Source organism: Sus scrofa, chromosome 16, assembly GCF_054392235.1.
Source record: "Sus scrofa isolate SSC_HxYL_T2T_F1_AM1 chromosome 16, Sscrofa_HxYL_maternal_Yorkshire_Landrace_v2.0, whole genome shotgun sequence".
NCBI lineage: Eukaryota > Metazoa > Chordata > Mammalia > Artiodactyla > Suidae > Sus > Sus scrofa.
Window position 1 is genome coordinate 85,131,343 of NC_139398.1, and position 12,417 is coordinate 85,143,759.

General features: G+C 46.2%; 1 protein-coding gene and 1 long non-coding RNA gene across 17 annotated transcripts in view; one reads left to right on the forward strand and one right to left on the reverse strand.

Moving 5' to 3' along the window:
* Positions 1-12,417, forward strand: part of SEMA5A (semaphorin 5A) — a 530,468-nt gene that overhangs the window by 184,441 nt on the left and 333,610 nt on the right. For all 16 annotated transcript variants that reach the window (XR_014831038.1, XM_085001952.1, XM_085001944.1 and 13 more), the window contains one exon: positions 4,176-4,372. Coding sequence is in view for 9 of the 16 variants with exons in the window: in XM_085001952.1 (XP_084858078.1) it covers positions 4,252-4,372 (121 nt within the window). In the remaining 7 variants the exon portion in view is untranslated. The remainder of the gene's footprint in view (positions 1-4,175; positions 4,373-12,417) is intronic.
* The window catches only part of LOC146395693 (uncharacterized), a 186,964-nt gene that overhangs the window by 23,077 nt on the left and 151,470 nt on the right, over positions 1-12,417 (reverse strand). The gene's annotated exons all lie outside the window — the stretch shown is intronic.

Genomic DNA, 12,417 nt, shown 5'->3' on the forward strand with positions numbered 1-12,417 from the left:
TCCGGAGGTGGTGGGTTGATATTTGGGCAATTTTATTGAAATGGATCCTTTGAAAATTCCTTCATCGTGTATTTCCCCAGTGTAGAAAATCCTTCTCGTTAATGTGGCTTTCATTTTTATTGAGATTTCGCTGAAAAGATTCAGTATGAATTCAGTTGGGTGATCGACATAAGTATATTTAAAAATAATCTTTCAAGTGATGATAGCTTATTTAATTTCCAATGAGGGAGAGGTACTTTGATGCGTACAAAGCAGAGACACTCAACCAGGGTGATTTGGCAAAGTCTGGGGACAGTTTGGATTGACCCAAATTGGGGGGGGGGGGTGTTTCTGGCATCTAACAGGTAGAGACGAGGAATGTTGCTGGATACAGAGATCAGTGCCTCAAAGAACTCTCTGACTCTAAATGTCAGTACTGCTGCGACTGAGTGCTAAAATCTCTGATTTAACCCTGCTTCCCCCACCATGTTCCACCAAGAGGTGAGAGTCTGATCCGGTATTTAGATCTGAGCCTACTTAGAGTAAAGGATTCTTCAAGGAGGTAGCCTTGCTGGTAGGATGCTCAGAAAAACCTCACTCTAAATCAAGGTTATAAACGCCCCTCCCTGCCACCTTACCAGGCGGACTTTTTATAGAACTTTTGGTTTAAGATAAAAAGGTACCATGGTATATAGTCTGAAAATTATAAACTTCTAAAAATCACCTGTGCTCATTAAATGTGCTTCCCTTAGCCTAACCTGGCAATCATGTAATTTTGTCTCATCCCCGTTGAACCGCTGTCCCACTTTAGCTGCTCTCTCACTTGACATGCGTTTCCTCCTCTAATCATCACGTTCAGAATCCCAGGGAGGGAACGTGTCAGGCCCTTGTGTTGTTTTTCTCCACCTTTCCTTCAGGAGGATGTTAGAGCTGAGATGGGAGCGCGTGGCTACGGTGAGTGTAGGTCAGTTCCAATTGGCGCTTGTCTGCACAACTTCTTTTGTAGTTAACAGAAGGGGATTCTATGTTGTCTTGCATCGGATGCATTGAGAAGCTATCTGCACAACACAAATTTGCTCTTAGCATTTAGGTGACTGGCCCTCAGTCTCAGAGGCTGCACTCCTGCCTATCTCTATGACGGAATGCTGTTCTGTTGGGAATCCGCCTGTCAGAGATACTGCTCTGGGTGCCTGTTGCGTGCCAGGCCCTGGTAGAGTGCTTGCTGTCCCAGCTGCCACAGAGCTCACCAGCACTTCCTGAGCATCCGTTGTGATGTTCATTAGCCTTCCCATATTTTTTAATCTCCAGTGTGTTTTGATGTGGGGCCACGGTTATCTACCTGCAGCCCGCCTGGAGGGGATGGGAGAGGCACTCCAAATCGCCTTACTCTGAACAGAACAAAACTGCATCTAAATCCCCTCTAACAGGTGTTCTTCTGTAATAAACTATGTCATTTGATGAACTGTCATGTCCTAAGTCTCAGGTCAGAGGGATCAGAAAAGAAGGGGTTGCATTTGCAGCAACATGAATGCAACTAGAGATTCTCATACCAAGTGAAGTAAGTCAGAAAGAGAAAGACAAATACCATATGATAGCACTTATATGTGGAATCTAAACTATGGTACAAATGCACCTATTGACAAAACCGAAATAGACTCACAGACGTAGCAAACAGACCTGTGGTGGCCACGGGCGTGGTGATACAGGTGACCAGACCTCTTTTGAAAACGTGTTATTTCTACCTTCCAACTCGTCTTGGTCCCCATGCTGCTGTATTCGCTTGATGTGCTATATCTGTTCTCTTCTCTCACCTTCGTGTGGTTTCTTTCTTTCAACAACTTCTAAATAAATACCTTCCTCCAGCCCTTCTTGTTCCCTCTCATGGTTTCCCTTTGTGCGTCTCAACCACACCCATGATTCTAAAATTCCACATATTATATGCTGTCTCTGAAGTCTTTTTTTTCCCTGAGCATCCAACCTGGATTTTCCACAGTCTGCTGAATTTCCTGAAATACTCTCTCAGCATCTTAAACCCAACATGCACAAAACCAAGGGATCGTATTCCCTTCTAAAACGTCTGTTGATGATCATATTTGAAAAAATGGGGAGTTTCCCTCCTCCCCGGCTTATAAACTCTTGGAGGGTGGACACACACACAAAAAGTTCCCATCTTGGCTCAGTGGTTAACGAATCCGACTAGGAATCATGAGGTTGCGGGTTCGATCCCTGGCCTTGCTCAGTGGGTTAAGGATCTGGTGTTGCTGTGAGCTGTGGTGTAGGTCGCGGATGCGGCTCAGATCCCGAGTTGCTGTGGCTCTGGCGTAGACTGGGGGCTACAGCTCGGATTCGACCCCTAGCCTGGGAACCTCCATATGCCCCAGGAACAGCCCAAGAAATGGCCAAAACAAGAAAAAAAAAAAAAAAGAAAGAAAGAAAAAATGACATTACTCTCCTCGAGGCGACTTGCATTCTTTCTCTTGAGTGCATCTGTGCCTCTTCACTTTGGGTTTAGGAACTTGGAATCAGGGCTTAACTGATTGGCTCCTTTGCTCTTGGGACACTTTCTGATGTCAGTGGGTTTCCCGCCTACTTACACGTCTGGTGTCTTGGCGGGGGTGGCTGGGAACCTGGGCTCAGAGCATGTATTACTAGGAGGTCCTACCTGTAGTCTCTCTAGCAAGGCACTTTTGGGACATTGGACTTCCGACCTCAAGTCTTGATGCCTCCAGAGAACGTGTTCCGAGAGACAGAGAGTAGAAACTGCCAGCTTCTTTAGGGTGTGGTCCTGGAAACTTGGGTTCATCACTCTTGTTGTATTGGAGCAAAGGAATCATAGAATCAACCAGGTTCATGGATCCACCTTCTGTGAAAGGAAGGTTGAAGCTGTGGACATCTTTAATTTTCCATACCCACCACACTGAGTCTTTGCTGGGTTTGCCTTAATTTCCATTGATGCTGATGCCACCTGAAGTCCCAGCTTCATTTATTTCCCTTCTGAAAATTGCCATCGCTTTAGATTAACTTCACCTCCAGGCTCTTCTTTATCCAATGTCCCATGTACACGACGGTGAGAAGGATCTTACCAATATTTCTTCTCATGTTAATCTATTGTGGTAGTTTGTTGCCTAAAAATAGAGACCTCAGACCTTGGTATGTTCGCTTTCTGAATCTTAACCCAACCTCCTCTCTTAGCCCCTTCCCACTACTCCCCTTTATAGCTCCTGGGGTCAAGGTCAAGGGCCGTAAACTATTCCCAAGACATCTTGCCTGCTGCTTCCTCTTGCCTTTCCAGTGCATCCTTCATCCTCTTCTGGATGACTTCCAGAAATCTCCTTCTGTTGAAATCCTCTTTATCCTCCACGATTAAACTCAAACATGAACTCCTTGGACTCTTCCTTGATCTTGAAATAGCAGTGGTACCCTCTCTCTTAACTCCCCCAGAACTCCTGCTTCTTTTTACGGTTTTCTAACAGCTTGGATTATAGTTATTTTTATAAGCCTGTCTTATTTTAAAGCTTATTAATCTTTTAAATTATTCATAATCTTTAAAGTCTTACAGCTCCCAGCATAGTAATTTGATTTCACCCAGTAGGTGCTCCATAGAGGCTTTATTTGATTCACACTTGATCTCGAGCCAGAAACTTTGCAGGCAGGTCCTCTGTAAATTTCAAAGGATAAATTCAGCAACTATGGATGGTTTTTAAGAATTGGATAGCACACTATTAATCAGGTTATTAGTAAAAGACAATGGTCATGGCCTTATTTAATAGTGGCTTTTGTATTTTGAAAAGGGAAGGGGAAGGATTCTTAGGGCTTGCACATGTAGATTTGTGTTTGCACATGGGGTAAGAACAGCATTCCCAGGGAAAACCAATCCATGATCACAACGCTTAAACTGTATTCCTCAGAGGTGAGGATCACAGCTCAGTAGAGCTTAAACCTGAGCACATTTCTCCCTTTATAATGGATGGGTTATCTCATAAAATTATTAGGAGGGCAAGAGGTCTGGATTGAGACATACGCATATCCTCACACATTTCTGAAATACCTTCTAGGAAAAAAGGTGTGTCTAAGCACTCCAAGGCTCTTTTTTTTTTTTCTTAAAGAGCAAGAAGAGGCTTTACCAAAAGACCCTGCCCCCGCACCACAAAATCTGAGGTCTTGTTCACCCACTTGTTCTGTTTTGTGTATTTTAGGCACTTTCCCCACATGACGGGAAGACGAGCTTCTGGTTAAAGACAAGCACCCAGAGTCCAAGGCCCCCTGCCCACCATGAAGGGACCCTGCATCATCGCATGGCTGTTCTCCAGCCTGGGGTGGTGGAGACTCGCCCAGCCAGAGACAGACGCATCCCAGTGCCAGAGAGCAGAGCATCCGGTCATCTCCTATAAAGGTGAGCAACAAGCGTGCTCTGATGGCAGAGGTGCCATTTACTGCAAGTTCCCGGAGCGGGGGGTAAAGTTATCACTCTCACAGTCTGCGACTCTCGTTTTAGACACCATTTAAAAATGAGAGCAGGAGGAGTTGCCGTCGTGGCGCAGTGGTTAACGAATCCGACTAGGAACCATGAGGTTGCCGGTTCGGTCCTTGCCCTTGCTCAGTGGGTTAACGATCCGGCGTTGCCGTGAGCTGTCGTGTAGGTTGCAGACGCGGCTCGGATCCCGCGTTGCTGTGGCTCTGGCGTAGGCCGGTGGCTACAGCTCCGATTCAACCCCTAGCCTGGGAATCCTCATATGCCGCGGGAGTGGCCCAAGAAATAGCAACAACAAAAGACAAAAAGACAAAAAAAAAAAAAAAAAAAAAAATGAGAGCAAAAATACAAAATCCCCCCTCATAAGAATTTCACATTCTGAAACCGACCACCACCTCAATAAGCATCTAAGCCCAGAGCTGTCATGGGCAGAAAATCCCTTTGGTAAGGCCACCTGGAGTTAGCAGGTGCTGTCACCCTCCTTGGCATTTGAACCAGGGGATTAAAATGTGACCCATAGAAATAACAACAGAAGCAACCCAAACCAAAGATTCTTCATTTCGGCTTTTCCCAGCAAAGCCTTGGTCTCTATCTGGCCTTGCATCCCAGACAGAATTGGTTTACCGCCTCAAGGATCTCCACAGATCTGTAGGATTAACTAATTAGTATCTATGTACATTCTTTTATTCCTTAAATCCTCAAAATTTATTTAGGGTTCTTTGCACCCTGGGCACTCATTCTGAGCATCCAGGATGAAAGGTAAGTGCGTCTTTGTCCCTGTCCTCAAGAACCTTGTACTTATATCAAGACACTAAGTATAATTTATCAGTAATTGTATTTTAAGAATTCCTCCAATAGATAGTTTTGTGTTTTGTTATTTTGTATCACAAAACATATCCAATATATACAAAAGTAAAATAGTCTAAGGAACACCCAGCCCCTGCGTGTATTTATTCATGGCCCACCTTTTTTCTCTGAACTCCCCGCTCACACTCCACCCGACACTTGCCAAATTATTTGGAAGCAAATGCAAGAAATTAGAGAATTTTATCATAAAAAGTTCAGTTTTTGACGATCAAAGGTAAGGGATTTGTAACACCGTTATCACACCAAACAGTACAAGACTCAAGCAAAAACCAGTTCCGTAAAACTAGCCGACACCCCGTGGGTTCTCTGAGATCCCTGGTGTCCTTGCAATGCTTCTGCCTGTTTCGTTAACAATGGGATTGAGTCGGGAACTGAACGAAGTCCATACGTGGCAGTTAGTTGGTTTAGTTCTTGAGGCTCTGCATCTTTCGCTGTGTTTTGCGGTGGTGGTTGTTCCTGTTGTTCCCCTTGCGAATTGATTCTTAAAGAAACTCGAGTTCTTTGTCCTGGAGCGCTTCTCCAGGGTAGGTGTTGCCCGGTGCATCGCATTGGGGCCATTTGGATGTTTTTCTGTCCCGCGTATTTCTGCAAATGAGCAGTGATCTCGAGAGGCCACTCAGAGGCAGGCGTGCATCTTTTCGTCCCCATTGTGTCGTGGATGCTGCTGTGTCCTTCATCGGGATGGGAAGTTATCAGCCATTGAAGATCACGGCCTGGGTCAACTGATGGACTCATGTAGGCAAAACTGGGAGGTTTTAATTGTACTCTTCGTTCTTCATGTAATAGCTGAGATAGTTCTATATAAAACAACTTTCTGTCCTCAACCATTTGAATATCTTGAGAATGCAACTCATGTAGGAAAGGCAGAGCCAGTGCTTTCTTTTAAGTTCCTTTACCTTTGTTGTTTTTTGTTGTTGTTGTTGTTTTTTGTTGTTGTTGTTTTTTTTTGTTTTTTTTTTTTGTCTTTTTAGGGCGGCACCTGTGGCATATGGAGAAAAAAAGTGGACCATGAATAAATAAATGCAGGGGCTGGGTGTTCCTTAGACTATTTTATTTTTGTATATATTAGAAATGTTTTATGATAGAAAATAACAAAACACAAAACTATCCATTGGATGAATTATTAAAATAAAATGTATTTTAATAATTTATGCTGCGCGTGCAGCCCTAAAAAGACAAAAAAAAAATACAATTATTAAAATATATCCAGCTCCAGGCTAGGGTCGAATCAGAGCTGTATCTGCTGGCCTACACCACAGCCACAGCAATGCCAGATCCGAGCCACGTCTGTGACCTACACCACAGCTCAGGGCAACACCGGATCCTTAACCCACTGAGTGAGGCCAGGGATCGAACCTTCATCCTCATGGATACTAGTTGGGTTCGTTAACCGTTGAGTCACGAAGGGAACTCCCATACCTTTTTTTTTCCTTTCTTTTAAACTGTTCCACCCGTGGCACATGGAAGTTGCCAGGCTAGGGGTTGAATTGGAGCTGCAGCTGCAGGCCTAAACAACACCAGATCCAAGCCGCATCTGAGACCTACACTGTAGCTGGCAGCAATGCCAGATCCATAACCCACTGAGTGAGGCCATGGTTCAAACCTACATCCTTGCGGACACTATTTTGGGTTCTTCACCCCCTGAGCCGCAACGGGAACTCCTTCTTTACCATTTGTGAAAAGTGCATTCGTTAGTTGGTCCTCTCACATTATCCAAAGGGGAAAAATAAGAGGGTATGTTTGCTTCCTTAAACATTTTGGTGTTGACATTATTATTAATACATGGATTTCAACATTTGCTAAATTTCAGTCGATGGCAGCTTTGATTTTTTTGTAGCTGGTGAACTTGTCACATGTCAAGCTTAGGGGACCCTCTTGAAGTTGGCTCCCGGGTTCTTCTGAGACCACACAGTGGCCGTGGATGGCTCGATTATGCTCTGGGTTAACAACACAGCCCTGACTCCCCTTGTCCGTTTCCCTCCAGAGACCTGAGAGCAGCCATTTCCGTCTGGTGCTCAAAGTGAGGTCTTTTCAGTACAGAACTAAGGGAAATGCTGTCTAAACTGCACTGTAAGTCCCTCTGGGTACTCCCAACTCATCTCTAGGACTCCAGGGATTTTCTGGACCTCTTGTATTTTATCTTTCTCTCCCGTGCCCAGAATCCCGTCCCACAGGCCAACATAATTATGTCTTTGCCTTTTCCTGCAACCCCTACTCTGCCCCTTCAGAATCACAGTGCTGTGCCACACTCATCATTTTTGACTACAGAAAACCCTTTCAGGTGATTTTCCTTCTGTTAGTCCTCTGGGTATAAATCTCACTGGGACCCTGAAGCAAAATGCCTGCCTTGAAATCCCTTGAAGTGATTTCTTCTTGTGTGGCTCTGCCACCACCTCAAAATCCAGTCTGTTTCATTAGTTTAATTTCACTTTTGATTTTTTAGAGATTTTCAAAACGTGCGGTGCAGTATTCTGTTGTGTTTTACATCCAATTAATAAAACAAGGGGTCGTTTTTATTAAAACAGCTTCATGCCCTGTTTTCTTTCCCTTGTTCTCTCTCTCTGCCTTTAGCACATCTTGTACTTACAGTTTATGGTTTCTGCTTTTTTTTTTTTTTTTTTTTTTTTTTTTTTTTTTGTGGCCATGCTTGAAGCATGTGAAAGTTCCTGGGCCAGGGATCAAACTCATGCCACGGCAGTGACCATAGCAGGTCCTTAACTGCTAGGCCACCAGGGAACTCCGATGCCTCTTACTTAATAGAAACAAAACTCCACACACATACACAGACATATTCGTACCCTCTTTTCTTAAAAAGTAGCCTATGAGCAAACTTTTCTGCATCTAGCATTTTTTGACCTCATAATGTACCCTGGCGTTCACTCCCTAGTAATGTGGATTTATATCTCTTTTGCTCATAGTCACACAGCTCTGCTCATGTAATGAGCTGTAACCTCCTTGACAACCCCTGCTGGGAGATGTTTAGATTATTCTCTCATGTGTGATCAGGTATAGTGTTGCCGTGTGCAGCACCTCTTGCAAACATCTTTTGCTATTTTTGGAAAGGTACCAATGGGAGAGATTCCTAGAATGGGGATTGCTGGGTCAAAGAGTAAATGCAGTTGCGGTTTTGCTAGCTATTACCCAGTTCCCTTTGTGAAGGTTGTGCTATTTTATTTTATTTTTGCTTTTTAGTGCCGCACCCACGACATATGGAAGTTCCCAGGCGAATTGGAGCTACAGCTGTTGGCCTACACCACAGCCATAGCAATGTGGGATCCAAGCCCTGTCTGCGACCTATACCACAACAAATGGCAATGCCAGGTCCTTGACCCACTGAGCGAGGCCAAGGATCAAACGCACAGCCTCATGGATACTAGTTGGGTTCATTTCCGCTGCACCACAATGGGAACTCCAGTTGTGCCATTTTGCAGTCGCGTTGCCTGGGGTGTGAGCCTCTGTTTCCCACCAGCCTTTCCCGCAGTGTGCGCTGTTAGGCTTTGGGATTTGGGACAAATCCATAATTCATAAATGGCATCTCAGCATACTTTTTATTCGCATTTTTAAAATTGGGGGTGAACATTCAGCAAACATCTGTTAGGTGCCTATTATAGACCAGGGTCTGTGCTAAAAGTTGGGGCACTTAAGGCAAAAATTAGAATTCCTGCGAAGGGTTTAGAGTGTCTTTAGGAATATAAACCCAAAGGACCATCGCATTACATTCTGTTGGGTTCTCACAGGTGTCTTTGCTGCAGGAGCCCAGGAAGCCCGGGCTGTGTTGAGTGGATAAGGAAGGTTTCTAGAATGAGGCAGTGCCAGAGCCGAGTCCCAGGTGATTGTCAGAAGGCGTTCGCGACTCTCACGAAGGGAGCAGTGTTTCAGGGAGAGGAGACCAGCGAGGGGATGAGCCCTGAAGTGAAGGAGGGGCCCCGCGGGTTTCCGCGCATGTCCAGTAGAGTGAGCCATGACGTCTTGTTTCAAATCACGGAGAGGAGGTGGCGGCAGATGAGGATTTAATCACACATGGCATCAAAAGGCATCTCAAGAAGTCCTCCTCTGGAGTTCCGACTGTGGTTCAGCAGGTTAAGAACCCAGCATATGCCCGTGAGGATGTGGGTTCAGTCCCTGGCCTCTCTCAGTGGGTTAAGGATCTGGAGTTGCAGCAAGCCGCAGTGTAGGTGGAAGGTGTGCTCGGATCTGGCATTGCTGTGGCTGTGGTATAGGCTGGCAGCTGCAGCTCTGATTCGACCCCTAGCCTGGAAACTTCCATGTGCTGCAGGCACATCCATAAAAAGAAAAGAAAACAAAACAAAACAAAAAACAGTCCCCTCTGTCTGCGCAGGCTCATCCTGGAGGACAGCAGAAGGGAGGCAGCGAGAGCCTCTTCCAGGGCTGCTGTTGTGACCAAAGGGAGCAGCTGGGAGGGCCTAAGCTATAGAAATGGTAGCAGAAATGTAAAGAGCTGGGTGGAGTCTGGAAATTTCAAGATGGTACCACTGCGGATTTAAGGAGATAAAACAGGATGGAACAGGAAGCCGGGAGTGTGAGCCCCAATTTCTTGGCTGTGGATTCCAGGTGCAATAAAGACGGGGAGTCTGAAATGCTGATGTTCCACTGAGAATGTTGAGTTCCTAGCTGGCATCAGCCAGAATGAATTAGTGGAGAGCAAGGACTCATGGGAGCCGAGAAAAGAGAGCTTTTTCAAGAGGGAGGTGGCCATCAGCATGTCTGGTGATGCAGTGATTTCAAGGCAGATGTGGGCCAGTAGGTAGAGTCACAGCATCATCTGGATGTCTCTGGGGGGTAGCACTAAAGCCCCATGTCCTGGGAAAACCGATGGTCACCCTCCCAGAAATTCTGTCCGCAGGGGTGTATTAATTTCCCATTGCTGCTGTAACAAAATACCACAACCTGGGGAGCTCCCTTCATGGCTCAGCGGTTAACCAACTCAACTAGAATCCATGAGGACACAGGTTCAATCCCTGGCCTCGCTCAGTGGGTTAAGGATCCAGCGTTGCTGTGGGTCACAGACGTGGCTCAGATCCCTCATTGCTGTGGCTGTGGTGTAGACCAGCGGCTGCAGCTCCGATTGGACCCCTAGCTTGGAAACCTCCATGTGCCGTGGGCACAGCCCTAAAAAGACAAAAAAAAACAAAAAACAAACCAGCAACAATGGCATGCTCTCAGAGGTGTGGAGGCTGGAAGGCCAACATCAAGGTGGGAGCAGGGCTCTGCTCTCTCTGAAAGCTTCAGACACGAATCTTGATTTGCTGCTTTTTAGCTTCTGAGGTTTGGCAGCTGTGCTTGGCCTTTGCTTGGCTGTGCTCCATCCCTCTAGTCTGTAGTCCATGGCACTCTCTCTGTGTCTTTGTCTTCTCTTGTTCCCATAAGGACACTAGTCATCTTGGATCTAGCCCCCACCCCCATCCAGTGTGACTTCATCTCACTCACTTACATCAGAGCCCTATTTCCAGATAGACGTCCAGTCACAGGTACACGAGGTTAGGCTTTCAACATATGACGTTCAACCCATAGCAAGTGGCGTTTTTCAGAGCCATGCTGGGGGATGGAACCTTATGGCGATGAGAGGAAGGATAAATGTGAGGTGAAGAAAAAGATATAAAAATAGAGAACTATCGTCTCATTTGGCAGGGGCACGAGGACAGGGAAGGGCTTTTTAAGAGAGCATTACTTAACCATCCCAACACGGGGCTACGTGAAGAGAGGAGCGAGGGGGAGGTCACTGGCGAGGCAGAGTCCCCGGGGCTGTGGGAGGGGACAGGATTCTGGGCACAGGTGAGGGATTAGTTTCCAGGAAGCAGACCCCACGGCCACCGGGCCCAGGGGGAGGGAGGCTCAGGCACCCCGGATGCAGGGCAGTTGTTGGGGGGGGTTCCTGAGGACCTCGATCTTGGCTGCGAGGGAGGAGGCAGGCCATGGGCCACGTGTACCAGAGCTTTAGGAAGGAAGCGCTTCTATTAAGAAGGGACGAGGCTGTTGATCAAAAGCATACACAGAAAGTTCCCTGTGGCCATTTGGAGTCCAGTCAGTGCTTGGAATGGCTCCCGTTACAGCTGGGCAGGTGGCCACAGCCACGCTCCATGAACACTGCTCTCTGCTCTCTTCTCGAAAGTTTGAGAAAGTACGATGAAACACTGATGAGAGAGAAATAAAGAACAGATTGGATAATCTTGATATTTGAAAGCTTGTTCGGAGTTCCCGTGGTGGCTCAGTTGTGTTAAGAATCCAGCTACTATCCATGAGGATACAGGTTTGATCTCTGGCCTCGCTCAGTGGGTTAAGGATCTGGCGTTGCCGTGAGCGGTGGTGTAGGTTGCAGATGAGGCTCAGATCCCTCGTTGCTGTGGCTGTGATGTAAGCTGGCACCTGCAGGTCTGCTTCAGCCCCTAACCTGGGGTCTTCCGTATGCCATGGGTGCAGCCCTACAAAGACCAAAACAAAACAAAACGAAACAAACAAACAAACAAAAAACTTGGTTTCCCTGTGCATTTAAAATTTCATGATTTAGCGTTCTACATTGAAGTCTCTTGGCTATGAAGGAAGTGGACCAGATGCTATAGTAACATCTTGATACAACTGAGCGGGTTTCATTGAAGCCTTGATTTGATTTACCTGGCTGGGCAGAGGATGCTGGCAGGATCTTTTTTCCCAGCCTTGGTAAAATATTTGCCACTTCGGGCTCCTCTTGTCTTGTGGAGTTCATTCCTCAACAAGCCCTACCAGCGTTTGCTGTGTTTGCAAGGTTACTCCCTTGAGTGCATGTTCTGGAATGCTTATCCCTGATTGTGCAGTGGCTGCTCACACAGCCTGACCCATGCCAGGCTCATCCTTCCCACTTATGTCCTTGTCGTTTGCCCAAACGTCTGTTCCAGTATGGAGGGAAAAATAGTGACCCTTCAAGACAGCATGTTTCTCAGCACGCTCAGGGAGTCTCATAAGCATCTCTGGAATGAGTTTTAAATGTTTAATGTCCACTTAAGGCGATAGTGCCATATTCTGCTTTTGTTTGTTTATTGATTAAAGTTTACCCAGCGTGCTTACTGTTCAGAAGACGTGCACCGGTTATGGGAATTGGAGCAATT